General features: G+C 45.7%; 1 protein-coding gene across 3 annotated transcripts in view; it reads right to left on the bottom strand.

Moving 5' to 3' along the window:
* Nucleotides 1-26,206, bottom strand: part of CEP290 (centrosomal protein 290) — a 557,889-nt gene that overhangs the window by 301,571 nt on the left and 230,112 nt on the right. For all 3 annotated transcript variants that reach the window (XR_003856690.1, XM_029601651.1, XM_029601650.1), the window contains exons 24-26: nt 23,991-24,221; nt 11,879-12,052; nt 5,191-5,302 (exon numbers count right to left, since the gene is read on the bottom strand). Coding sequence is in view for 2 of the 3 variants with exons in the window: in XM_029601651.1 (XP_029457511.1) it covers nt 5,191-5,302; nt 11,879-12,052; nt 23,991-24,221 (517 nt within the window). In the remaining variant the exon portion in view is untranslated. The remainder of the gene's footprint in view (nt 1-5,190; nt 5,303-11,878; nt 12,053-23,990; nt 24,222-26,206) is intronic.

Here is a 26,206-nt window from a genome sequence, read left to right as displayed (position 1 = left end):
TGGAACTCCATACCTGAAGAAATCCGTTTAACATCAAACACAAAAGAATTCAAAACACTGCTAAAAACCTATCTTTGTACATTAGCCTATAAGATTAGCTAACTGATGTACTCTTCCAGTTCATTAGAGATATCATTTTTCTACCAGTATATTTTAATTGATATTGTATACTAATGTATTTTAATTTTTGTTTGTAATGTCATTTTATTATGTATGTCGTATATATAAACTGCTTAGACGGTCAGATTACTGCCCTATTCTGCGGTATATAAAAAAAACTTATAAAATAAAATAAATAAATAGGCTCGAACAGGGAACGCATGAGCCTTATAAGCACTACATTTAGGCCCCATTTCATAACTGGTTATCGTAGAGAAGGCTTAAGTTGTAGAAAACTCATAAGCCGACTCATAAGGGGTTGAGCCGTTAACAGGGCATCCCCTACTCCCTGGTGGTACGCTGAGATGAAACTGAGGTGTACCTGTGCGAAGGATGTCTGGGGGACCAGAATCCGAAAGGTATCCTAGATAGCCTAATAGAGATGGAGTGGGGCAGGAAAAAGGGGCAAATAGCTTTTTGTGCTCACCTTTTGGTAAGTCTTGCCCATTTCAAATAGTAAGATTTGTGTGTGGAAGGTTGTCATGAAGCTACAAGTACCTGAGAATATCAGTGAGTCTGTGTTATGAGATTGACCTGTGGGCAGGCGAATTGGTTCCTGGAGTGATAAGTTGAGAAATATGGGGAAGCATACTTGTCGAGGCCAGTATGGGGTTATGAGAATCATTGAAAACCTGTACTGCTGCAGCTTCAAGAGAGTTGTGGCTGTGAGCGGAATCGGAAGAGATGCCTATAGGAGGCCTTTGTTGCAGGGGTGAGCAAAGGCGCCCATGGCTAACACATTTGTATGCCTGTGTAGGGAGCAGAATCTGTCCACTCTGTGATTCGATTCAGTCGCAAGAGGTCGATGGTTGGTTGATCTCAGTGCTAGAAGATTTTGCTCACTACACATGGATTCAGAGACCACTCGTGGGGTTGGAGACATCGATTGAGATGGTCTGATAGTATGTTCGGTATGCCAGTTAGATAAGTGGCCCGGAGATGCATGGAGTGTGCGAGGGCCCAGGCTCATAACTGCGCGGTTGCCTGGCAGAGTAGATAAGAGCCTGTGCATCCCTATTTGTTCGAGTACCACATTGCTATTATGTTGTCTGTCTGAATCCACAAAGTTTTGTGTGAGAGGCAGTGTTGCAAGGCATAAAGGGCATAACGCATGGCTCGAAGCTCCAGGAAGTTGATCTGAGACTTGTTATGGAGCAGAGTCGACGCATTTTGGGTTTGAAGGGTGTTGATATGAGTTTTCCAACCCAAGTTGGATGCGACCGTGGCCAAGATCATGTGAGGATTTGGTACGGGATCGGTGATATGGAGCAGGGACAAAAGCAGTGGAACCGCTTAGAGCCACTGAAATTTTAAAATTCAGATTTCTTCTCATGGCTAGTCTGGCCATAGGAGTGACATGGATCGTGGAATCATGTGGCCCAGCAATGAAAGATTTGATGGGCCGAGGCTATGTTGTATGCGCGCAGAGATGTGGACAATTTGATAGGATGTCTGCACGGTTGTTGGGCAGAAAGGCCTTTGCAACTGTAGTGCCCAGATCTGCTCTAGATTTATAGTGAGTCTTAGAGAATTTAGAGCTCCTTGTTTGGATTGACTCATTAGGCAGTCGTCCAGAAAAGGAAATGTGTGAATGCTGTTGTTCTTTGTAGATGAATGGCAGTCACTGCTAGGTATTTGGTGAAAACCACAAGTTGTTGAAGCTAGTTCGAATGGCAGAACTTGGTATTGAAAATGTTACTGACTCACTATGAAGCACATAGAAGGTCCAGAGAATAGAGGCAACCCTCTTGTTGTAGTAAGGGAAGCATGGTGCCGAGAAACATGATTCTGAACTTTTCTTTCTGAAGAAATTGAGATTTCTGAGGTCCAGATTGGGTGGAGGTCGCCTATTTTCTTTGAAAGTAGGAAATAGCGGGATTAAAAAAACTCTGCCTTGTGTCCGGGGAACGGTATCCCGAGCCCTGGTCCTCAGTGGGGTGGACCGTTCTGTTCTCTGGCAAGGTAGAAAAATCCAGGAGCCTGCCCGACTGGCAGAGCTGGTGTGATCTGGATACACGTTGGTCTCGCACGTGAGCGGTAAAAGGTCCTTCTAGCATCCCTCTTCGCTGGTTTTCTAGCCGAGGAGGGAGGATTTGCAAGAAACGTAGAGAGCTATTACAGGGTCTCGCGGCAGTCTTGCAATTGAGCTACTGTCTGCTGAAGCTTGTGCATGAAGAGATTATCTGTGGTGCATGACAGATCAGCTAGATTATCTTGAACTTCGGGCCGTAAATCAGAGGCCGAAAGCCAGGTTACCATCTAGTATGGAGTCCTGTTGCTGGCAACGGGAGGACGTTTCTAAGCAATCACATGTTGCTCGAATTTCATGTGGATGGCAGAGAGGTTCCCTTGGTATTGTGTCAAATATAGTTGTTAAACTGCAATACGTGACACCAATATGGTTCTTGGAAGATATTACGACCTAGAACCTCCTGAAACCTTTGGTCCTTTTTAGTGACCAGGTCGAAAGGGATGGTTTTAGGCACATCCTTAACTTAGGTCTCGATGCCAAAGCAGGATTAGAGTGCTCATCGCCCCTCGAGGATCCCGGGATAGGTATAGGGGTCAGTGGAGGCTCAGAAGGACGAGTCGGCATTGATGACTTAGGCTGCCGTTGGTAGGTGCCACAACGAGGCAGTGCCAAAACAGTGTGAACATCGATGGCTCCGGTGTTAGCTGATTCCGGACGGCATCGATGACAGCCTGACGGATGAGGACGTCCAGCTCCTCTCTGAAAGCTGGTATAGGTAGCGCAGCTACAGGGGAAGAAAGGCTAGGCGTTACTGGCACTGCCACATGAATCTGTGGTGGCTCAGTACCCGGCATCAGTGTTGGTGGGGAACGACATGGTGCCTCAGGTGCAGAGGAGCACGGAGACTCTTGTACCCGGGTCCGCTTCACAACTGGCTCAATGGACATTGATGCCGGTGCGGTATCAGTACCGGCACAGAACGCGGAACCACATCGGTGCCAGCAACTATGTTTCCCTCGGTGCTCGGCCTGGTTATTCTCCAGTGCCAAGGAAGTTGCCACCGATGTCCAGAATGGCATCAGCGATAGACGGTTACCGTGGCAGTAATGATGTTTTCCTCGGTGCTCGGCCCAGTCATTCTCCAGCACCGAGGAAGATGCCACCGATGTCATGGAGGGTGATGGTGACGGATGGTCACCATGCCTCGACTGCTCTTGGCATTGTTTGTCACCCAAGGATTACAACAGGCTCTGGTTTAGAACCCAAAGTATGGAACGCTTTCTTTAGTCGAGGGCATCGATGGGGGCGTCGATGGCGGCTCTGGCGGCAACGGGAACCGTGGACGTCCCAAACCCTCTAGCCCCAATGGACCCGGTGGAGGTTCGCAACAAGGACACTCGCAGGTATCGTGGGGCAGACAGAGGGTGAAAAGAAGGCTTCAATTCGGTTGGTAATCCAGGGGAACCGTTAGTGAGGTGACAGGAACCAACCGAAAAACAGGGCATAGTACTCATCGAGCGTCGATGAAATGTATGCGAAGGGAGATCCGTGTAGTGAAAATTATTTGTGAAGTAAAACTTCAAGTGTTTCCGTGAGGAAATGTTGTGAGAAAAATCTCACAGAGCTCCTAAACGCGAGGCGAACTGCATCACGGAAAAAAAAGAGACTGAAGGGAGACCCCTGTGGACACAGGGATCATGGCAGGCTGGGCAGGCTCAGAGTGCTCAGTGTGCTTGTCAAAGCTTTCTAGAAACTTTGACAGAAAAGGTTTCCGTGATAGGGCTCCGTCCAGTGACGTCACCCATATGTGAGGACTACCATCCTGCTTGTCCTGGGAGGAGAAAGTTCTTTCTCTGGCCATTTCTAAGTGTGCCAATTTGATTGATGGGACCTCCAACAAGCTTTCATTCTCAGACCTTAAGGAACAAGATGGCTTGTAAAATCTCAAGAAGGAATCTAGCCAGCTGTCAGTTACTGTAAATAACCTTGTGTATCAGCGAGGCTACCTTATACTAAATGCGCCACTTGATGGGCAGCCAACACTGGGAACATAAAATAGGGGTGACATGATCATTCATTGATATTCCCATCTGGATATGCACTGCAGGACATCTGTAATGAGCATATTGCAACTGCTGGAAGCACAGTCTAAAGGGCAATATCAAATACTGGACTACAGTTCGGAAATCTGATAGATCTAGTAGCAGGCACAGCTTTCTCACAACATGTAACTTAAAGAATGATTCTCTGGTAACAGTTTTAATATGAGGTTGCAACGATAAACTAGGGTCAATAATTACACATAAATTATATACTTGGCAACTCACTGGAATACTGTGACTACTGAACGTTAGTACTGAGGGAAGATCATTTGGGGGAAATTTACTGAGAAGTATGATTTCAGTTTTAGTGAAGTTTGCCAGACCCACACACTTCGGGGTTTCAGGAGTGTCAGCTCAAAACATTTGAACCATGACAGTTTTGGCCATATGATCTGCTCATAGGTCCTGCAAGGGAACTCCTTCCCAGATCAAATCTGAAGGGTGGGGAGGAATAAGGATACAGTGGCTGATAGAGTGAGCCAATGACCAGTAAGAGGCAGAAGCACTCAGTAATGGGAAGCAGACTGGCAGGCAACTTGCCTCAGTTCTGTAGCAACTGCCACGGAGCCTTTGTCAACTATAAGACCTAACTTCATGTTACTCCCAGCTACTGAAAAGGACAACTTAGCTGAGGAAAATAAACTTGTGTTTTTTTCCCCACACACCACCAACTCTAGGTATCCTGGTATGAGAATCTCACTCCTTTTCCATCGGCATGATTCCTTCTGGATTTTCAAATATTTACCAATGTGACCTGAAAAGGGTGCAAGGAATGCAATCATCCAACATAGACTAAGCTATTTCATAAGAAGAACACAGAGGGACATATTTATTACATGTTTTTCTCTAGCATTTTTCCAGTTCTACATACTGGGATATTTTCCTTGATAAATGTCAAACAAGGTTTGCTAAATCTGCCCTTGAGTATTTTAGAAACACGATTTACAGTGTACTTGCCCAATTTATTGATGTGCTCCCAGGCTTGTTCTAGAGTATGCAGTTTTTCCTTGGTAATTTCTAATTCTTTATTTGAGGCATCAATTTGTCCCTTCAAAGATAAATTCTCATGCTGTAATAAGAGAGAGAGGGGTCAAATTTCAACAGTGTAGGGGGCCAAAAGTTATCCGGATAAATGTACCCAGGTAAATTTAGGACAGCATTTTTCCTACCAGACTTACCCGAGTACATTTAGTTGGATAGTAATGAATATTGACACCACCCAGCTAAACTTAAAACCCACTCCCAGAATAACCCCACCCTCCTACTTTTTACCACCATAATCTTACCCAGGTAAGAAGTTATCAGGGTAAAATTTAGCCATGAAATTTAAAGCTCACAATTTGTCTGGGTTACTCAACTTACCTGGAGAAAACTCCTTTGAATATAGGCCTCCAACTGTTTCGTTAAGGACTTAAATAAAACATTATAATAACAAATGTTGTTGCAATATAAACTTTAAGATGCTCCCTAATAGTTACCTCTATCTACAGAAAAAAAGATTACTTAATTCCACACTGCCAAACTACAAATGTCTAACAGCCCCATTCATTTCTCTCAATCTTATTGGTCATAGACGGGAATCATGAACACTGCTGATGTTTTTATTCAGCTAAAAGCAATTAAGTTTACTGTCTTAAAATTATGCACTTATGAATAAAGTATCTGGTAATAGTATTAAAATTTAAAAACAAGACACTTGGAAGGCCCATGCTCTATAATTCTCAGTTCATATCTATGAATGTTTACTGGGTAAAGTGCAGAGAGAAAGCAGAGTCACTTACCTGTAACAGGGGTTCTCTGAGGAAAGCAGGGTTAGTCCTCGCACATGAGTAACATCGGATGGAGCAAGGTATGCAAAACGTATGTTAAAGTTTCTAGAACTTTGACTGAGCTCATTGAGCATGCTCACGCATGCAATATACTATGCGTCCTCAATCTTTTATCACAGAATTCAGAAGAATAATAAATTAAAATAATTAAACAATCCACATGTTGGAAACCCAACTCTGCGGGGTGGCAAGTGGATTTTGTGAGGACTGACATCCTGTTGTCCTCAGAGAACACCTGTTACAGGCAAGCAACTCTGATTCTTCCGAGGACAAGCAGGATGGTAGTTCGCACACATGGGTGAATCCCTAACTACAAGCTGCCCCCAACATAAAAGGGGACCAACAAACACAAACAAATGCAAACAGGCACAATAACAACCCATTTTGTTGGTAACGGGGGGGGGGGGGGGGGGGGGGGGGGGAGGGGGGGAGCAGCCTGAACAAAAATAATGGGCCCTAGGCAGCAACAGAGTTGCTTCTACATGTCAAACATGTTCCAAAGGACAGATTGGCCAAAACTGCTGTCGTGTCAGGTACTTCAGGTTATAGAAAAGCAGCAGCTCAAAGGGAGCTTTCATTGGTTGAGCTACCACCATATTGAGGTCCCCAAGACACAGCAAGAGGCCCTGGGGAGACTTTAATTGAAGCAGTCCCCACATGCAACATACCACTACAGGCTGTACAGAGATGGACATACCATCTAGACCACAATGATATATGCCAATCGCACTTAGATGAACACTAACGGCGTTGGTCTTCGAAAGAGCTTCTGATAGGCGTAGAAGGTAAGTTAAGCAGTTTTTGTGGGAAGCAGGAGGAAGGATCTAGGGCCTTCTGCTCACACCACATGGAATACCTCCTCCACTTCAGTCTGTAGAACCTTCTAGTGGAAGGCTTTCTGGAAGCCACTAGGACCAGAGATACATCTTCCGAGAGATCAAGTGGTTGCATTATCAACCTCTCAATATCCAAGCTGTGAATCACAGTGCCTGGAGCTTGGGATGGTGCAACCTGCCTTGATCCTGGGTGATGAGATCTCAGTAAGTCCCCAGCCTGACTGGTTTTCAGATGGACATCTCCCTGTGGAGTGGAAACTAGACCTGTCTCGGCCAATGAAGGGTTATTAGGAAGGGTTGTAAAGCTTCAAGAGAGTCTTCGCTAGCAGTGGAGCTGAAAGAGAAGTCCATTAACTGGAGGAAACTACCATTAACTGATATTAATCAAGCTGATTTAGGGAATAGCCTCTGCTATTACTGGCATTTGTAGTATGGTATCTACTTAAATGTTTGGGTACTTGCCAAGTACTTGTAACCTGGATTGGCCACTGTTGGAAACAGGATGCTGGGCTTGATGGACTCTTGGTCTGACCCAGTATGGCAACTTCTTATGTTCTTACAAGAGATCCTTGCTCCAATGGCAGGCAAAGGCATCTGAGGCTAGTTTGCCTCAGATGTTCAGGGAGCAGAACTAAGATACCTTCCAGTCAAGGAGATGCGAAGAGATCCACATCTGGGCTTCCCTAGAGGTGGAAGATCTGATTTGAGATTCATTGGTACAGAGCCCATTTGTGGAGTCTGAAGACACGATAAGGTCGGTCTACTATCCCATTCTCTGTTCTGGCTAGGTACATGGCCCTTAGCGTCATTCAGTGGGAAAGGGCCCATGACTAGATATGGACTCCTTCCTGACAAAGGAGATATGATCCCATACCTCCCTGCTTGTTGACATACCACATTGCCACTTGGTTGTCAGTTTGTATCAGAATAATTTTGTTGGACAGCCGATCTCTGAAAGACCACAGTGTGTACCTGATCGTCCGGAGTTCCAGGAAACTGATTTGATAAAGACGTTCCTGGGCAGACCATAGATCTTGGGTGCTGAGTCCATATACATGAGCTCCCCAGCCAAGGATGGATGCATCCAAGGTTAGGACAATTTGGGTGGGAGGATTTCAGAACACCCCTCTTTCCAGATTTGAAAGTTCCCACCACCAGGACATAGAGTCCCAGAGAGACGGTATGACTCGGATGCAATCCTGGATGTCCTGAGTGGCTTGTCACTACTGTGACCTCAAGGTCCATTGGGCCTTTCATATGTGCAAACATGCCAAGGGAGTGATATGAACTATCATGACCATATGGCCCAACAGCCTCAACATGTGTTGGCTCTGTTGAATCCCCATCTTGATGGTCATCAGGTTGATGACCCACTTTCGGGACAGGAAGGCCTTGGCCTGAACTGCGTCTAGCAGGGCTCCAATTTGGTCCAATTGTGGTGAGGGGCTGAGATAAGATTTGGAGTAGTTGACAACGAACCCTAATGTCTCCAGTACCTGGATGGTCAAGCTCATTAACTCATCTGTCCCCACCTGAGAGGTGCTCTTGACCAGCCAATCATCCAGATACGGGAAAACGAACTCCCAGTCTACAAAGGTGCACCACCACCATCATGGCTAGGCATTTTGTAAAGAAAAATGGGGCTGACATGAGCCCAAACAGAAGAAAGCGATAATGGAAGTGCCGCTTTCCCACTTCAAATCTGAGATATTTCCGGTAACCTGGCAAGATCTCAATGAGAGTGTAAGCGTCTTTTTGATCCATGAGCACAGCCAGACTCCTTTTTCCAAGAAACATCTTGAACTTTTCTCTTTTAATGAATTTGTTCAAGGCCCTTATGTCGAGGGTAGGACAGAGTCCCCCTGTATTCTTTGGTATCTGGAAGTACCGGGAGTAAAATCCCTGCCCTCATTGCCCTAGTGGAATGGGTTCAACCACTCTGACCGTTAAGGAGGAAGAGAGCTCCACTACTAGTACCTCCTGATGCGCTACCGAGCCCCAGAATGAGCTCAGGGTGGGGCAATTTGACGGGATACCAAATAGGTTTATTTGTACCCCTTGCGAACAATGGAAAGAACCCACTGGTCCATGGTTTCCGAGCGACCGGTTTGCAAAGAACCGAAGTCTTCCCCTGACTGGCAGGTCCATCTCTCCGGGTACAGTCGACTTGGCTATGTTCCCTGCAGTCTAGTCAAAACCCCATCCATGGGGTTGACTGAGGTGCTGGCTGGGGCTTTGGGGGCCCTCTGTTGACTGTGATGGTTATGAGGGCCCTGGTGGTGTTAACAGGAGCGAGATGGTGGAGGATAGTACCTCTTCGAATGCAAGGAGGACTTCCTGGGCCCAAACCTTGACTGCCTTCTTGCTGAGGAGAACGGGTCCTGAGTATCGGTGGAGAGCTGCTGATGTGTTCCATGGAGATCCTGGATCTGGGCCACAACATCTTTCACCTCATCCCCGAAGAGATTCTCCCCTGTACAAGGCATGTCAGCGAGCTGTTCCTGCACCTCCAGTCTTAGATCAGAGGCCTGCAGCCATGCAAGCCTGCGGGCACAGATTTCGCTGCAGAGATCCTCAATACCGTTTCAAAGAAGGAGCAGGTTGAATGCACCCCGTATTTTCGGCACTCCAGACCCTTACACACCAGCGACTGGAGGGTGTCTTGCTGCCGCCGAGGCAGTTGTTCAGCGACCTCCTGTATCTGCTTCAGGATGTCACACATGTATTGACTCATGTTGAGCTGGTAGGCTGCTATGTGGGCAATAAGCATAGTACCCTGCAACACCTTCCTCCCAAGAGTATGCATCGCTCTCTGGTCCTTCTCCGAAGAATGAGTCCAAGAGCGCTTGGCCATTTTGTAAGAGGATTCGATACCACAGAATGGTGGGGCAGCTGACACTTGTTGAATCCAAGAGCTTTTTGGATGAGTTAAATTGCATCCGTCTTCCTATTCATGGGAGGCACTGTGAGGAGATGTTCCCACATCCTAATCACTAACCCCATAAGGATCTCATGCACTGGGATTCTGACGATGTCCCTGGGAGGCTCCATGTACTGGAGGACATCTAGCATTTTGTGCTTGGTATTCTCTTCAGTCATTAACTGAAATGGGATGGCCTCTGCCATTACCCGAACAAAGCCTGCAAAGGAGAGGTATTCCGGCAGGGGACTTCCTTTGATCATCTGGAGGAGATGCTTATAAAGGAAGACCATCCGAAGTGTTATCGGAAGCCACGGAGGAGTCATTACCCCTGAGAACATAGGTGCCCTCGTCTCCACTGTCACTGACTGGTAACAGTGCCCTAAGTGCTTGGCCCCCAGCCAGCGGTGTAGATACCAGTTCAACTGCCCGCTTTGGCCAGGGCCCCAGTGCCACATCTGGTATTGGGGGGCTTCCTCCTCCGAGGAACTTGGTCGACAATCAGATTGGCTAGTTGCAGCACCAATACCCCACAGGATGTCGATGCCTCCCCAGGAACCAACACCGGGGACTAGGTCGGTAATGTGCCGATAAATGTGTGTAGGAATTCAAGCAGCAGCTTGAGGAGCAACTGTGCTGGTGTTTTTGGTGCTCCAATGCCAAGGTCTCGCACTGCCTTCTTCATGGCTGACTGCACGTGCTTCTCCAATTCCTCCTCGAATATTTCTGTCAGGACAGGTTGGAACCTAGGTGGTGTAACCAGATCCTCTTCGGAACTGAGAGGAGGATCTGTGGTAGGCATTGGGACCAAAGGATACCATGGCATAACCTTGGCATCAATGGAGGACTGGCTCTACTAGTCACGGGGTCGTTTCAGGGGCATCACAGCAGAAGCTTGTGTATCCCCATGCCCAGCACCATGCATCGACAGGGACCATTGCCAATGCTTCTTCTGCTTCCCTCATTGTTCAGATTGGTCATTCCCTGGTGCCAAGGTCGACTATGACGAAGCAGACATCCTTGACCTGGAGGAGCCCGATGATGGCTGGTCTCCGGTGTTCCCATCAGCAGGCAACCTCGATGGAACAGACAGCCCTGCTGATGTCGATGGCTCGGTGTCCATCTGTGAGGCTTTGAGGTCCCTCAATGCAGATGCCTCTGCTGCTGATGTCAATGGATCAGTCTTCTCCAGCCAAAGAGGCACTCCATCTTGTCGAGCCGGATCTTCCGTCCTGTCAAGGTCATTTTGGTGCACTTGCTGCAACCCCGGACATGTTGTGATGCCCCAAGGCAGAGGACACACCTATCAAGGGGTTCTGTGATTGACATGGTCCTCATACACCTGAGGCATCACTTAAAACCAGAAGTGGACATGTCATCGTGAAACAAAACGGACATGAGATCAAAATTGATGGTGGCGGTCATCGATAGATGGCAGGCACCGAGCGCACTGCCACCCCAGGGAATCAACAACTTAAGTAAACTTACCCCAAAACACTGAGAAATCCATCTAGGATACTAACAGGAGAACCAGGGGGCCCTGCATTGACTGCGCGAGGAATGTGAAAAGGAATCGTGAGAAAAAAGCACTTTAAAACTGCAAACATTTTGAGGCTGCAAGTTTTTGAGGCTCACCCAGCCATTAGATACAAGGCTCCATGGAAAAGGAGAGACTGAAGGGACCCCTCGTGGACACATGGTATATTGCATGCATGAGCATGCTCAGTAAGACTCAGTCAATGTTTTAGGAAATTTGACATGTATTTTCCATGCCAGGCTCCATCCAATATGTCACCCATGTGTGAAGACTGCTATCCTGCCTGTCCTCTAGGAAAAACAGAACACAAAACTTCCTAAACATCATATCCTGATAACATACAGCTGAATTTTCAAATGGGATCTAGTTGGCTATGCAAGGATTTAGACAGCTAGATAAGCATTTTTGCTACATTTAACCAGCCAAATTCTTGGCAGACCCAGAGGGAGAAATTTGGGAAGCTAGCACCAATTTTCAGCATTAGCTGTCTAACATATGAAGAGCTACTGAGTTTTAAACTGACCTCCAAGTGCTCCAGGCTAGTTGTTCTCTGAACAAGCAAATTGTCCTTTTGCAGCATGTCCCTGTATTTAGCCGTCAACTCATTATACTGCTTGTTGGCCAGTTCCAGATCCGAAAGAGGTACACTGTCATCTAGTACTTTCTGCACAGCTGCTATTTTAAAGGCTGCCATTTCCTACATGAATAAAAACAGGGAGGGTAATTTTCAAAGCTTTCCCTGGCATTCCTGAGGCCTGTGAGGGAAGGGAGGGCATAGTGTTTAGGGTAGAGAGGTAAACAGTGCACCTGATCTGCTGCTCATACAAACAGCAGGTACAAAGCTTGTGGGCATTTTGTACACGCATTCTTTTTAAGCTATATTCAAAGGGAAACTACCCAGCTTGGGGAGAGTGGGGGCAGATAGGAAACTGAGAGAGTCCCAGCCATTCTTCAATTGCAACATTGTTTACTCTTCAACCTGAACACTTCACCCCCACTATATACACACACATTACCAAGACCCTAATTTGATGTAATGCTAGAAAATTACTTAAGTATTTTAGCAATCCTGGAAGCTTGCAACTTTAAAAACACTCAGACTACAATCGTTGAACACATTTTTTGGGGGGTAGGCTAAAGGAAAATTGATTCTTATCTGCTAATTTTTATTCGTGGAATACCACAGATTAGTTCAGACTCCTGGGTTTTGCTCCCTGCCAGCAGATGGAGACAGAGAAAAAGGTTTCACTGACACTGTCATATAACCTAGTGTGCCATCTGCAGTCCCTCAGTATTGACCTGTTCTGAAGCCAAAATAATAATAACCAAATATTAAACTATGACCCCAAAACCCCCTCAACGAGGAGGAGGGAGGTGAGGCCTCAAAATTGGAAAATTCTTTTCTCATAACAAGGGAGAACATCATCGAATCCCTCAACAACTCTGCATCATTTACATGTTGCCAACATGATCAGACTTCTTAATCAGCTGGGGCTCTGGACTGCTCTGTGGTATTCCAGGAATGAAAATTTGCAGATAAGAACCAATTTTCCTTTACTGATCATACCCCAGATCAGTCCAGACTTGTGTAATGTACCCAAGTTCCCTTAAATAGGGTGGGACCTCGATAGTCCAGCTTGTAGAACACTCTCATCAAAGCCCATGGAATCAAGAGACCAGACATCCAACTAATAATGCCTGGCATTGGACCTTACACCCCTTCTTCGGACTACTCCAAAGCACAAAGGGATAATCCGACATCCAGATACCATTAGTAACGTTGAGATACCTCAGCAGCACATTTCATACATCCAGCTCTGAAGTTTCTTCATGTGAGGCTCAGAGGAATCCAAATTCAGAAAGGCTGGAAGCTCCATTGATTAACTAACATGGAATGCAGAAACCACCTTCGGAAAAAAAGAGGGTACCATGCGAAAACAATTCTTGGTTTACTATTTAATTTTGCTAAAGCTTATTGCTACATACGAGACTAGAGTGAGATCCCTGTAGCAGAGAATATTATGGCATGCTGGGCATGCTCAGTGGCCTCACAGTGCCAGTCAAAAGTTTCTAGAAAGTTTGACAGAAGTTTTTCCCGCAATAGGGCTCCGTCAGTGACCTCACCCATATGTGAGGACTAGCATCCATATGTGAGGACTACATCCTGCTGTCCTGGGATAACACCCATTACAAGGTAAGCAATTTTGCTTTACCTACATCCCCTCTGCCAGCTCCTTGCAGATCTTGGCCTCCCACACTTCATCTACGCGGACGATGTCCAAATTCTCATTCCCATCCAAGAATCACTATCCAAGTCTATTAAAACCTGGGAGAACTGCCTCAGCGCGATAAACCTCCTCCTCACCAACCTACACCTTGCCCTGATGATGTGGTCAGTCAGCGATATGAGAAGGAATTCAGTACTTAATGCCTTGCAGAACCCGGATTGGGTAGGGTGCAGTATTTTATGATCTTCTAGGTAATCAGAAAGTTGCGAGTTGACTAATTTTTCCATTATCTTGGCTATAAAAGGAAGATTGGAAATAGGGCAGAAGTTGTTGGGGTCGTTTGGGTCCAAATTTGGTTTCTTTAGAAGAGATTTAAGAGATGCCCGTTTTAGGGCATCTGGGAAGATTCCCTGAACTAAAGAACAGTTTATGATATCAGCCAGGGTTTTGGAGATGGTGTCCGGAATTAGCAGGAGAAGTTTTGTAGGGATTTGGTCGAATGGATGGGAGGAAGGTTTCATTTTCTTTAATAGAGATTGGATCTCTGAAGCAGTGGTGGGTTCGAAAGATTCAAGAGAGATTTTTTTTGTTTGGTAGATGATAGGGGCTGGTAGTAGAAGAGGGGCTGGGGTAGCAGAGTTAAAATGTTGCAGAGGTTGGGGCCTAGCTGTTCTTTGCCGACGTGATTGTGTTCTTTGCTGGGTTCTGGATTGCCTGGGCCTAGACGCAGGAGGATAATATCTTTTTTGATGTAAAAAGGTCGTCTCATGTCTCTCCTTGGAGGTCTACGGGTGGCATGTGCAGTGGGGTCCTGGGGAAGGGAGGAACGTTGTCTCAAGGTTTCATTATATTCTTTCAACTGAGACACCGCCTCTTGTACCTTTGTACCAAATAAATTGTCCCCTGTACAGGGGAGGTCCACCAATTTATCTTGGACTTCTGGCCTAAGGTTTGAGGCCTTGAGCCAGGCCCACCTTCTGGCACTAATGTCTGAGTCCGCCACCCGTGAAGCTGTCTCGAAACCATCGTATGCAGCTCTTACCTCATGTTTTCCAGCCTCGAAAGCTTTGTTGATGATGTTTTGTGCAGGCTCCCTATATTCTTGTGGAAAAGATGGAATAAATTCTTCCATTTGCTTCCAGAGGTTTCTCTGGTATTGGGTGATATACAATTGATAGGAGGAAATCCTAGAATTGAGCATTGCACCTTGAAATATCTTGTGGCCAAGAGAGTCTAAAAACCTGTTGTCTTTTCCAGGAGGATTGGATGAGTGAACTCTTGTCCTTTTAGCCTTTTTCTGTGCAGATTCCACAACTACTGAATTGTGGGGTAGTTGTGATTTCTGATAGCCAGGCGTGGCTTGAACCAAGTTCGTGGTGTCCATCCTTTTATTTACTGAGGGAACAGAACAGGGATGTTCCCACAGTCGATGTTGCAGTTGTAGGAGGACATCATGTATGGGTATTGCCATTACTTGTTTAGAAGGATCAACAAACTGTAAGACCTCTAGGGTCTGTTGGCGGAGATCCTGCTCTGATTCCAATTTAAAGGGGATAGAATCAGCCATGTCTTGCACAAAGGTGGAAAAGGTAAGATCCTCTGGAGGGGATTGTTTCCTAGGGTGTGGTGGTGAAGGATCAGACATAAAGGTTGCAGAAGAAGTGTCTGATGCAGTATCACTCCATGTGTCATAATCTGGAGTGTGTTGTGGTTTCAGCACAGGTTTTGGTGGAGGAATCAAACCAGAGGGCCCTGGTAGAGGGTCCTGAGGAGAAGAGTCCTCTTCTTGTGGATTTGAAGGTAAAGAGTCCAATAAATCCTGGTATTTCTTCTGTATAATAGAATACAATGCTGCTTCTGATGATACTGAGGCCCCAGTAGGAAGTGGCATCGTCGATGAAGTGTGTGGCATCAATGGTATCGAATATTTTGATACGTGTTTCGATGGCATCGTTGATGTTCCAGTTTTCTTATGTGACGGTGCAGAGGTGACAATAGGCACCGATATTTGAAGAGAAGATGTGGTTCGCATCGATGTGATCTCCGAAAAAAGAGGAGGCATCGATATCGGCATCGATGGAGAAAGTGTTCTTGATGTCCGCGGCATCGGGGATTCCCCCGGCATCGGGAAGGTATCCGGCATCGGCGTCATATCTGTCATCGGTAACGGCTGTACCGGCATCGGTGTAGTCACCGGTATATGCTCCTTTATGGCCTGCAGTACCACTTCTTTTATGAACGATGTCAAGTCTTGTGGTACTGGGGTAACGCTCGACACCGGTGGCAGTGGAGATAGTATTACTTGCGGTGGAGCCGGTTCTACCGAGGGAGGCCTAGGCGACGGCGAGGTATCTTTGTGTTTAGGCCGTTTTTCGCTCGGTTCCTCATGGGAGGAAACGGTCGGTGATGTCGAGGCATGTCGATGACTGTGTTTATGTCTACGCCTTACCTCTGTATCCCAACGTATCGATACCGTTGACGGAGTTGGCGAGGGTCTGTCTCCTGAACCGTCCGGTCGGCGCTTTTTCAGCAAAATTTTCTTTGGAGCTCTTGCCGGTGATGATTTGAAGAAGTCGATGGTGAAGGAATCAATTGTAGATGGAAAAGTTGTTCTATTTTTTCCTGTCTCAATTTTCTTCCTTTTGGTGTCATCTCTTGGCATTGCTGACAGTAGGAAATGTCATGTTTTTCACCTAAACAGACGACGCATTCTAGATGCGGGTCTGATATCGACATGGTGCGATTACAGGTCGGGCATTTTTTGAAACCCGACGCCATTGTGATATTGACGGCCGTCGATGACTGAGAGAAAAAATTTGAATTAGCGTTATTAAAATATAAACGCTGAAAAACTTCACCAGCCGGTGAAGAAGAGAAAAGAAGAAAGAAGAGTGAGATCCCGTGAGGGAGAGATTTTAAAATAATGACTTTTTTTAGTCAGAAGCTGAGAGTAAGTCTCAGAAGGCTCTGATAACCGTGATGCTTGCAGCAGCGCAGAAAAACAAAGACTAGAGTGAGACCCCTGTGGCAGAGAATATTATGGCATGCTGGGCATGCTCAGTGGCCTCACAGTGCCAGTCAAAAGTTTCTAGAAATTTTGACAGAAGTTTTTCCCGCAATAGGGCTCCGTCAGTGACATCACACATATGTGAGGACTAGCATCCATATGTGAGGACTAGCATCCTGCTTGTCCTTGGATAAATGTTAAATAAGGTGGATGAGAGGGAGGACCCTTGGGGTACGTGTTATTTAGGAGAGTTGTGGGTGGATCCTTGGACCGGTGGCAGATGACTACGCCCCCAGAGGAAGATCCCGAGAGGGATCACCGGTCAGGCTCAGAGTTAGGAGACAGACACACACTAGTTCTTTTATTAGACAGTATACTGAACCACCAGAGGTGGCAGTAGTGAGCTGGAATGCCCAGCTGGGCTGTAGTCCCTCAGATACTGGAACAGCGATCCCTGGAGGCTGAGCTGTAGAGAAACTGAAATATAGTGAGTAGGTAGGGTATGCAGATTTCATGGACAGAACCTGATGGTAACACTCACAAAATGTCTCATAGAAGCCCAAGAGCTGGAATGAAGTAGGCCCTCGAGGAGCGAGTACCTGGTTCCAGGGAAAGCTCTGAGAGTGCGATGGTAACTCACAGATGTAGTAGGCCGCGATGACTTCCAGGCAGAAGTGAATTCCGAAGAAGTCCAGGAACGAGGGCCCTCGAGGAGCGAGTACCGGTTCCAGACTGCAACCTACAAAGTAAGAGATAACGAGGCCCCCGAGGAGCAAGTACCCCTGGTTAGTCCGAGGAGGCAGAGTAGTGTAGATAGAACGAATCCTTATCCGTTAACCTTATCCTTATCCTTGCTAACTCTAGTTGTTAGCAATTCAGAACCTTTAAATATCTGAAGCGGATGACGTCATCTCAGGGGGACGCCCCTGAGGTTCGCGCCACTTCTGGTATTTGAGGCAGGGTCGCGCTGCGCGCGCGCCCCTAGGCATCAGGTCAACATAGCGGATTGCAGCGTCGGGCCGGTCCGGGGACACCAGACGAGGATGTCCGAAAGATGCCGCAGCAGCCAGCCTTCCATCAACCCCGGAGGGAGTCGCCAATGCGGTAAGGTGGGTGGAGTGGAGACGTTGGGCAGCGACGGTCGCAAGAGTACGCCTTGGGATAGTTGCGTGGGAGTAGATTCGGAATTTCCAATTTTGACTATATATTGCCTGTTCTCTAGGTATGATGTGAACCAATGAAGGGCTGATCCCGTGATGCCAATTTCTGCCAGGCATCTGGATTAGGATATTGTGGTTGACAGTATCAAAGGCAGCGGAGATGTCAAGTAGGGCGAGGATGTAAGAGGGACCATGGTCTATACCTTTAAGGATAGTGTCTGTAAGGGTGAGCTAGAGGGTTTCCATGTTAAAGAATTTTTGGAAACCGAATTGACTGGGCGATAGAATGTTCTGGGTTTCTAGGTGTGCTGAAAGTTGGACATTAACAACTTTTTCCATGATTTTAGCAAGGAAGGGAAGGTTGGAGATCGGTCAGTAGTTAGCGATTTCTAAGGGGTCAAGGTTGGGATTTTTTAGGATGGGTTTAACTACTGCCAATTTTAATGAGTCGGGGACTATGCCAATGGTGAGTGAGCAGTTGATTATTTGCGCTAGGGGTTTGGTGATTATGTTTGGGACATCTAGCAGGGCTTTGGTGGGAAGTGTATCATATGGGTGCGAGGAGGGCTTGAGCTTCTTTAGAAGAGCTTCAATTTCTGAGGCAGAGGAAGTGTCTAGCTTGTCCAAAGTAGTGGTATGGTTACTGTGAAGTGATTGTGCTATGGGGGACGGGGGGAGAAACAAAGCAGGAGTTTCACTATTTTGTTGCGGAAGAATAGCACGAGTTCTTCACATTTGACCTTGGATTCCTCATCAGGGATGGGAGGGAGTGATATTTTGGTGAGTTCAGTGACGTAAGCGAAAAGGGCCTTGGGGTTATATTGGTAGTCATGTATTTTTGCTGCATAGTGGTCACGCTTAGTTTTGAGGATGGTGATTCTATAGGAGGGTAAGGAGAATCTATATAGGGCAAGTTGCGTTGGAGAGGGGTCCTTGCACCATTTTCTTTCGAGAAGTCGGAGGTCGAGTTTGAGATTTTTTAGGACTGGAGTGTACTATGTTTTTTTTGCGTGCTGCGTGTGATTTATTTATTTATTTATTATTTATTTAGGTTTTTTATATACCGGCATTCATGATAAAATCACATCATGTCTGTTTACATTCGAACAAGGTGTGTAAAAAATACAAAACTGAATTTAGTGCAGAGGAGTTGCAGTTACAATGAAATAGGGGTACTGGAACTGGGACAAGAGAAAAAAACAGTAGAAGGTTAAAATCATAAATTAATAATTATTTACAAAACCGGTGTGGCTACATTATTTGAGTAGAAAGGTTGTGATTCAGGTGTAGTCTGGGAAGGCTTGTTTAAATAGCCAAGTTTTCAATCTTTTTCGGAAAGTTGGCAGGCAAGGCTCCTGGTGAAGGTTCGTGGGGATGGAGTTCCAGAGTGATGGTCCGGCTGTCGAGAAAGCCCGTTCTCTTGAGGTTATATGCCGCGTGAATTTCGTATTGGGTATCTGGAGGGATCCTCTGTAGGCTTCTCTGGTCGGTCTAAGGATTTATTTCCTTGGACGTGATGGGGCAGAGATTATCAGCTATTCTTTTTGTGTGGTTGGTCCAGGAGGAGAGGGCTAAGTCAGGGTTGGTAAGATCTAAGTTATGGAGGGAGTTAATGAGGGCAGCGGTCAAATCATCTTTATTATAGGGTTTCCTGAAGTGAATGTTATTGTTGTGTATGACGGGGGTTATTGTGGAGGTCTTTATGGATGTGTGCTTTTTAAGTGCATGGTCAGACCATGGAACAGGTGTGCAGGATGGGGACTAAGGTGCGTGGATAGGGGATTTGATGAATATCAAGTCAAGAGAATGTCCTACTTTGTGCGTGGGAGAGTTGATAAGTTGCTGAAAGCCTATTGCATTCAAGGAGTTAAATAGTGATTCGCAGGATGATGAGGAGGGATGTAGTCTACGTGGAGGTTAAAGTCTCCTAGGATGATGGTTGGGGTGTCTGTGTTCAGGTTGACTGTTATGTATTCAATGAGCGGTGAGGGATTTTGTTCAAGTATGTTTTTTTGGGGGGGGGGGGCGGGGCGTATACTAGGCATATTTGGAGTTCTCAGGATTTGAAGAGTCCGATTTCTAGTTTGGGCGGGATGTCGGCGCTTATGTATTTTAATTTAAGGTGTTTTTTGGTTGCAAGTAGTAGCCCTCTGCCTTTTTTGGGGGTCTTGGAATAGAAAAGAGGTTGTATAAGTGGGTGGGAAGCTGGTTAAGGATAACTGAGTCTGAGTGTTTTAGCCAGGTTTCAGTGATTGCACATAGGTCGGGTTTACAGTCAAGGAGGAGGTCGTTAAGGATGGGGGCTTTTTTACACAGTGATTGTGAATTGAAAAGGATGATGGAGAGAGTGGTGAGGCTGAGAAGTTGTGTGAGAGGAGAGATCGTGATAGGTATGAGAGATTTGTGGTGTGCTGTTGGGGTGTTAATGTGAAGCGATGTGTGTTTGTGGGTTGTGTGTTTGAAAATTGGAATGGGGTATGCTGCCATGGTTGCTTTCGTGAGGGGAGAGGGAAGAAGGTTTTTTTGGTTTTTTTTTGGTGAGGGAGGGCAGAGGTTGATTGCAGGGGTAAGGAGTTGCAATACAGCGTGTAAAGGGAGTAGGTGTGTTTAGATTCTTATGTATTTGTTCATTAGGAGCACAAAATCTTCTGAAAAGGTGGGGGGACCATCTAAATCCTCATCCAGAGGTCCTAACTCAGTGTCAGATGCTCCCTGCCCCTCATCAGGTCCAGAAAATGCAGGAGACAACAGAGACAGGGAATCCCCTGCCTCTCCAGCTACCCCTCTGTTGAAGTTAAGATGGCCACCATTCCTTGATGATGACAAAGGCCTCAAAGGCAGCTTCCAATGCTCTTGGTGCATGCTTAATTTTATTGCTAGAGGTCCATTCACCCGAGCTGTCTTCCCTGAAGGAGAGGCAACGAGCGCACAGGCCAGCCTACATAAGCACTCACTTGACTCTCCACAGGAGCAGCAGTTCCTGCCACGTGCCATCGCAGCTACATGGTACTAGCAGCCGTGTGTCTTTCCGACTACCTCTGCACCGGGTCCCCCAGGCAAAAACAGGTGATGGGCTCTGCAATTGGTAAAAAAAAAAAAAAAAGACTCTGCTGGCGATCAGGCCCATCACGACCTGTATTATGCACAGATAACTGCTCCCTCCCAAGCCACAATTTTTTAAACTTCAATGGCCCCAAATTTTCAATAAGGGTACTTCCCTTAAACCAGCCAGGTCGTGAAGATGCAGAGCTTCCTAGGAAATTTAAGGGTCACTCCTGTAGGGTGAGGGAACTGGATCACCAGCTGTACAACCCCCCACAGAGACTAGGATCAGAGCCTCTTTCACCAAACCCCTGCTCTTCCACCTCAAACCAGGAGGGATGGCCCCATCAGGACCTAACAACCACCTGGGAGGAATGCTGGAATGCAAAGAAAATTCTTTCCTTTTTTAAAATTATATTTCAGACTACAGGTTTTATAGTGACCAATGATAAAAAAGGCCTAGCATTTCTCAGAGCTTGATGCAAGAAAGCTAAAAGCCTTTGGGGCACGCTATATGAGGTCACTATAAATTCAAAATTAACTCTTTCATATTATTGTACAGCAGGACCTTTATAATTTTGCTATTTATTATTCCTAAGCTATTTTGGGTCTCATTTTTTATTTTAATTTTGGTTTTACACCTCTGCCATCTGTTAGAGACAGAGAAATACTGAAGGACTGCAGATGGCACACTGGGTTATGTACAGTGTCAGTGAACTTTGTTCTCTGTCTCCATCTGCTGGCAGGGAGGTAAAACCCAGGAGTCCAGACTGATCTGGGGTATGAACAGGTACATTCCCCTTGCTATTTTATATACAACTTATTGACTTTATACTAATTGTGGCGCAGACCCTTTTCCTTAGCACATTAGATATATCCCTGACTGCTTGAAATCCTTTTCTCACATTTGGTTTTGGTCTTATGGTTTTTCAACATATGTTCCGCAGAACTTTATTTATTTATTTTATTTATTTACTTAATTTTCTATACCGATGTTGGTATTTACCTTCACACCGGTTTACAATGTTTTGTAACTAAAAGTCATAAAATACAATAAAAATTTAAACCAATCAAACAGCTATAAATAAGAATCATTCTTAAATTAATATAAATGAATCAAATTATAAAGTAAATGTTAGAATTAAAAAAAAAAATCACATTTAAACATACCCATTAACATAAAATAATTAAAACAAAGCATCAAAATATATAAACATTGAAAATTACTGGCTGACTAATTGGAATGCTTGTACAAAAAGCCATGTTTTTAGTGCTTTCTTAAATGCTTTTAAATCTTTCTGGAGCCTTAATTCTATGGGTAACATATTCCATAGACTTGGACCGGCTAATGAAACAGCTCTTTCCCTAACAGAGGTAAGTTTAGCAGTGGCAACTCAAATGTTTCCCTGAGCTTACCCCAAGGGCTCCATGATACTGGCACCCCAATCCCCCAAACAGATGTTCCCTTCTGGCACCCCGTGGTTCTCAATGAGTTTGAGCTGCGCAGTGGCCAAACTCCCACCCTGTTCTCACGAATCTGTGAGAACAGCGTGGTAGCTTGGGCACAGCGTGGCTGAAATCAATTAGAGCTATGCAATGCTAGATGGGAACAATTATTCCAAGGGTGGTACAGACAGCACACACTGGGAGAATGAAAGAGGGAATGACAAACTGGAGGAGGAGGAGGAACAGCCTGCTGAGGGTAAGGACAAGCTGGTGGACTAACTGAGGGATGATGGGACTGGGCGGAAGCATTAAGGGAGGATGAGTGAGGGTTGTCTCATTGTAACGGAGACTCTTCCCCACTAGAGTTACAAGGTGGAAATCGGGATTTCTAAGCGGGACAACCCCACCTCAGAGGTTCCACAGGGGATGCGTCTCTACCTTCCCAATGATTCCTTAACTTAACAAAAGTTGAACACCACTACACTAAAGATAAGGCAGGTCTGATACCCAAATATAAATAACAGTTAATGTGCGTAAACTGTCTGAAAAATGCCCTCCCTCATTATGAATACAAGTAGCGCGTTTTACAAAAAGATACTCACAGACTTTATCCCAATGCAGAGTCTGAAAATTACCCCCATTAGTAAGTGTTAAATGGTAAAAAAATGTTTTATTATAAAAGCATGCTTCCCAGTTACATAGATGATTCAGCTGTTAAAGCCTTGCACGAGGCTAAGACTGTGACATGCTAGCAGGCTCCTGTTTGAATCTCAGTTGCCAGCTATGGGAATTATTCAGCTTATTCAGGGGCCAATGCTATAAAAAATGCGGAAAGCGGGCGCTGAAAAGTCAGCGCCCGCTTTCTTAATGCGCACATGGTGCCCACAAGGGGGGGCCATGCTATAAGCAAATTAGTGGGTCGCGCTAGCAAGGAGGCGCTAGGGTCGCTTGCATAACCTTAGCACCTCCTTGCTAACATGACCCTGAGGTTACCAGTGGTCTGCTGGTTAAGAAAACAGAGCCGAGTTTATCGGTGTCTGTTTTCTTAATGCAGCCGGCCGGCTATGAAAACCGATGCCGAGCATATTGGCGTCCATCTTCAATGTGGCTGGCTGAGGTTTCTTTTTTTTTTTTTTAACTTTTAAAGAAGTACAGAAAAGCAGTTTTTCTGCTTTTCTCTACTTCTTTTCAATGTGTCTGAGATGCACATTTATTTTTTTGTATTGGAGTGAATGAGTAATAACCTCATTCACATGCATTTGCATGTGATGAGCGCTATCTCAATCACTCCGCGTCGGACGCACATTAAATAGGCGCTAATCCCCCTATTGCATTAGGGGGTAGATTAGCGCCTATTTAACCCGCGTCTGACTGCGGGTTATACAGTGCGCTCGGCTGAGCACACTGTATTGCATCGGCCCCTCAAAGAGATCACTCTTTGAGTAAGGATCAGCCATACAGTATACTGTATATGTACTGGATAAGTCAATTATTTCATGCTTTAGTGTTGCCTCAAACATCTTTCACCCTTGTTGGTGTGTTTTGATTTCGGCTGTAGGTCTATATATTTTATAAAGAAACCCAGAGATGAGCATGGAGGAATTTCTACATTTTTTTTTTTTAACCAAGCAAAACTTCTTTAGCACTTACTTTCCACTTTTCCTCATTTCAAATAGTTGGAAAATAGTTGCATCATACATACTTATTATTATCAATATGGCATCAAGGATAATACAGATGATCAACCAGTACCTTGTATCTCTGCAAATATTCAATTCTTTCTGCTATAGCAACCTCCATTTCTGTTAAATCGGCCTTCAGTTTGGCATTCTCTTTCCTCAGGTGCTGCTCCATCTCAAGGAGTGTGGTGTATCTTCTTGTCAGTGACTTTTCATTCACCCGCAAGACTGTCATTTTTCTGGAACTTTCTGCAAGTAGTTTTTTCATTTCATCTGGATCCAACTTCAGAATTTCTACCAAATGCTATACAACCAATTAACAAAATGATTATGATAAGCAATTTTACTATCTAAAGGGAAATAATTACTGAGAGGAAACTAAAGAGCTAAGCACAGTGAACACAAGCAGTATCCAAGCAAAGGCAGGAAAAGTCATTATTTGTTTCTTTAGCAAAAAAAACCCAAAATTTCCTATCACCAAGGCCAACTCAAAAAATAAACCATCTTCCCATGGGCAAAATTTCTGACTACAGCAGTGGTTCCCAATGCTGTCCTGGGGACCCCCCAGCCAGTCAGGTTTTCAGGATATCCACAATGAATATGCATGAGAAAAAATTTGCATGTAATGGAGACAGTGCATGCAATTTTTATCTCATGCATATTCACTGTGGATATCCTGAAAACCTGACTGGCTGGGGGGGGGGGGGGGTGGTCAGGACAGGGTTAGGAACCACTGGACTAGAGTTTTTCATTCATCAATAAGGAGAAATTACTACTTATAGAAGCATAGAAATGACGGCAGAAGAAGACCAAATGGTCCATCCAGTCTGCCCAGCAAGCTTTCACACTTTTTTGTTACTCTTGTCCCTTTTAAATAACTTTTTTTGTTCTATTTCCCTTCCACCCCCACCATCTTAGATAGCAGTGCTGGAGCTGCATCTGAGTGAAGTATCCAGCTAATTGGTTTGGGGTAGTAACTGCTGTAATAAGCCAGCTTCTCCCACGCTTGTTTATCCAGCCTGTGAATTCAGTCTTTGTTGGTTATTTGAATATAAATCTTTAAATGCTCCAGAGAAACTCTTCTGTATTCCAGCATCCTTGCACCATCAGTTATGACAGTGAGCTCCCCAACCCTGGAGACTCACATCTGTCATGAGTATGAACCAGTCCGGCAATGTCAAGGATCCTCCTGCAACCACCACTAGAGGTGAGAGCAGATTTCCATCGGCAAATGGAGCTGAACCAAATAGTCCTGGGTCTGTAGGTACCAACGAGACAGCAAGGAGCACTGAAGAGGACGCATATGCGCTCTCGCCTACAGCACCACTTCCAGGGTTGCCACCATCAAACAGAGTACCTGTAGACAGGACCACACTGCTAGGCGTATAGTGTTTACCAAAAGGAGCACCTGCAACATCAACTTCTGAATCCAAACTTCTGGCAGGAAAACTTTGTCCTGTCTCGTGTCGAAACGAACACCCAGATACTCCAATGATTGAGATGGCTGAAGACTGCTCTTGGATAGATTCATTACCCAACCGAGGTCCTGCAACAAGGAGATCACCTTGCGGGTCACCAGGCAGCCCTCCTTCCAGAGACTTGGCTCGAATCAGCCAGTCGTCCAAATTCGGGTGTACTAGGATTCCATCCTTTCTCAATTCTGCCACCACAACTACAACTTTGGAAAAAGTTCTGGGAGCAGTGGCTAGACCAAAAGGCAGTGCCCGAAACTGATAAGCATGCCACATCACCGCAAAACACAGAAAACACTGGTGCTCCAATCGGATGGGAATATGGAGGTAGGCCTCGGACAGATCCAGGGAGGTCAGAAATTCCCCCGACTGCACGCCCATTATCACTGAGTGCAAGGTTCCATGTGAAAATGAGTCACTCGTAAATGATGGTTGACTCCTTTTAGATCTAGGATGGGACGGAAGGAACCTTCCTTCTTGGGAATATTGCCCTGTACTTTCTTGAGACGTAAGCAGTGGAACCACAGCCCACAGTCTGAGAAGCCTTGACAGCATAGATTCCACTGCCTGCTTCTTCTGTGGGGAGTGGCAAAGAGACACCATAAACACATCCCAAGGAACACTGCGAAATTCCAGAGTATATACTTCTCGTATCACCTTCAGGACCCACTGATCTGTTGTGATCTTGACCCACCTCTGATAAAAGAGAGAGAGATGTCCCCCTATCTCTCGTTCCCGAGGGTGGATCGGCAAGCATTCATTGTGAGGCTCAAGAGGATCTGCTACCCGAGCCCGTGCCTCACTTGGACTGTCTGGG

This window comes from Rhinatrema bivittatum, chromosome 4 (assembly GCF_901001135.1).
Source record: "Rhinatrema bivittatum chromosome 4, aRhiBiv1.1, whole genome shotgun sequence".
Lineage (NCBI taxonomy): Eukaryota > Metazoa > Chordata > Amphibia > Gymnophiona > Rhinatrematidae > Rhinatrema > Rhinatrema bivittatum.
The sequence above is the reverse complement of the archived record's forward strand: the minus strand, read 5'-3'. Positions and strand labels throughout refer to the sequence as shown.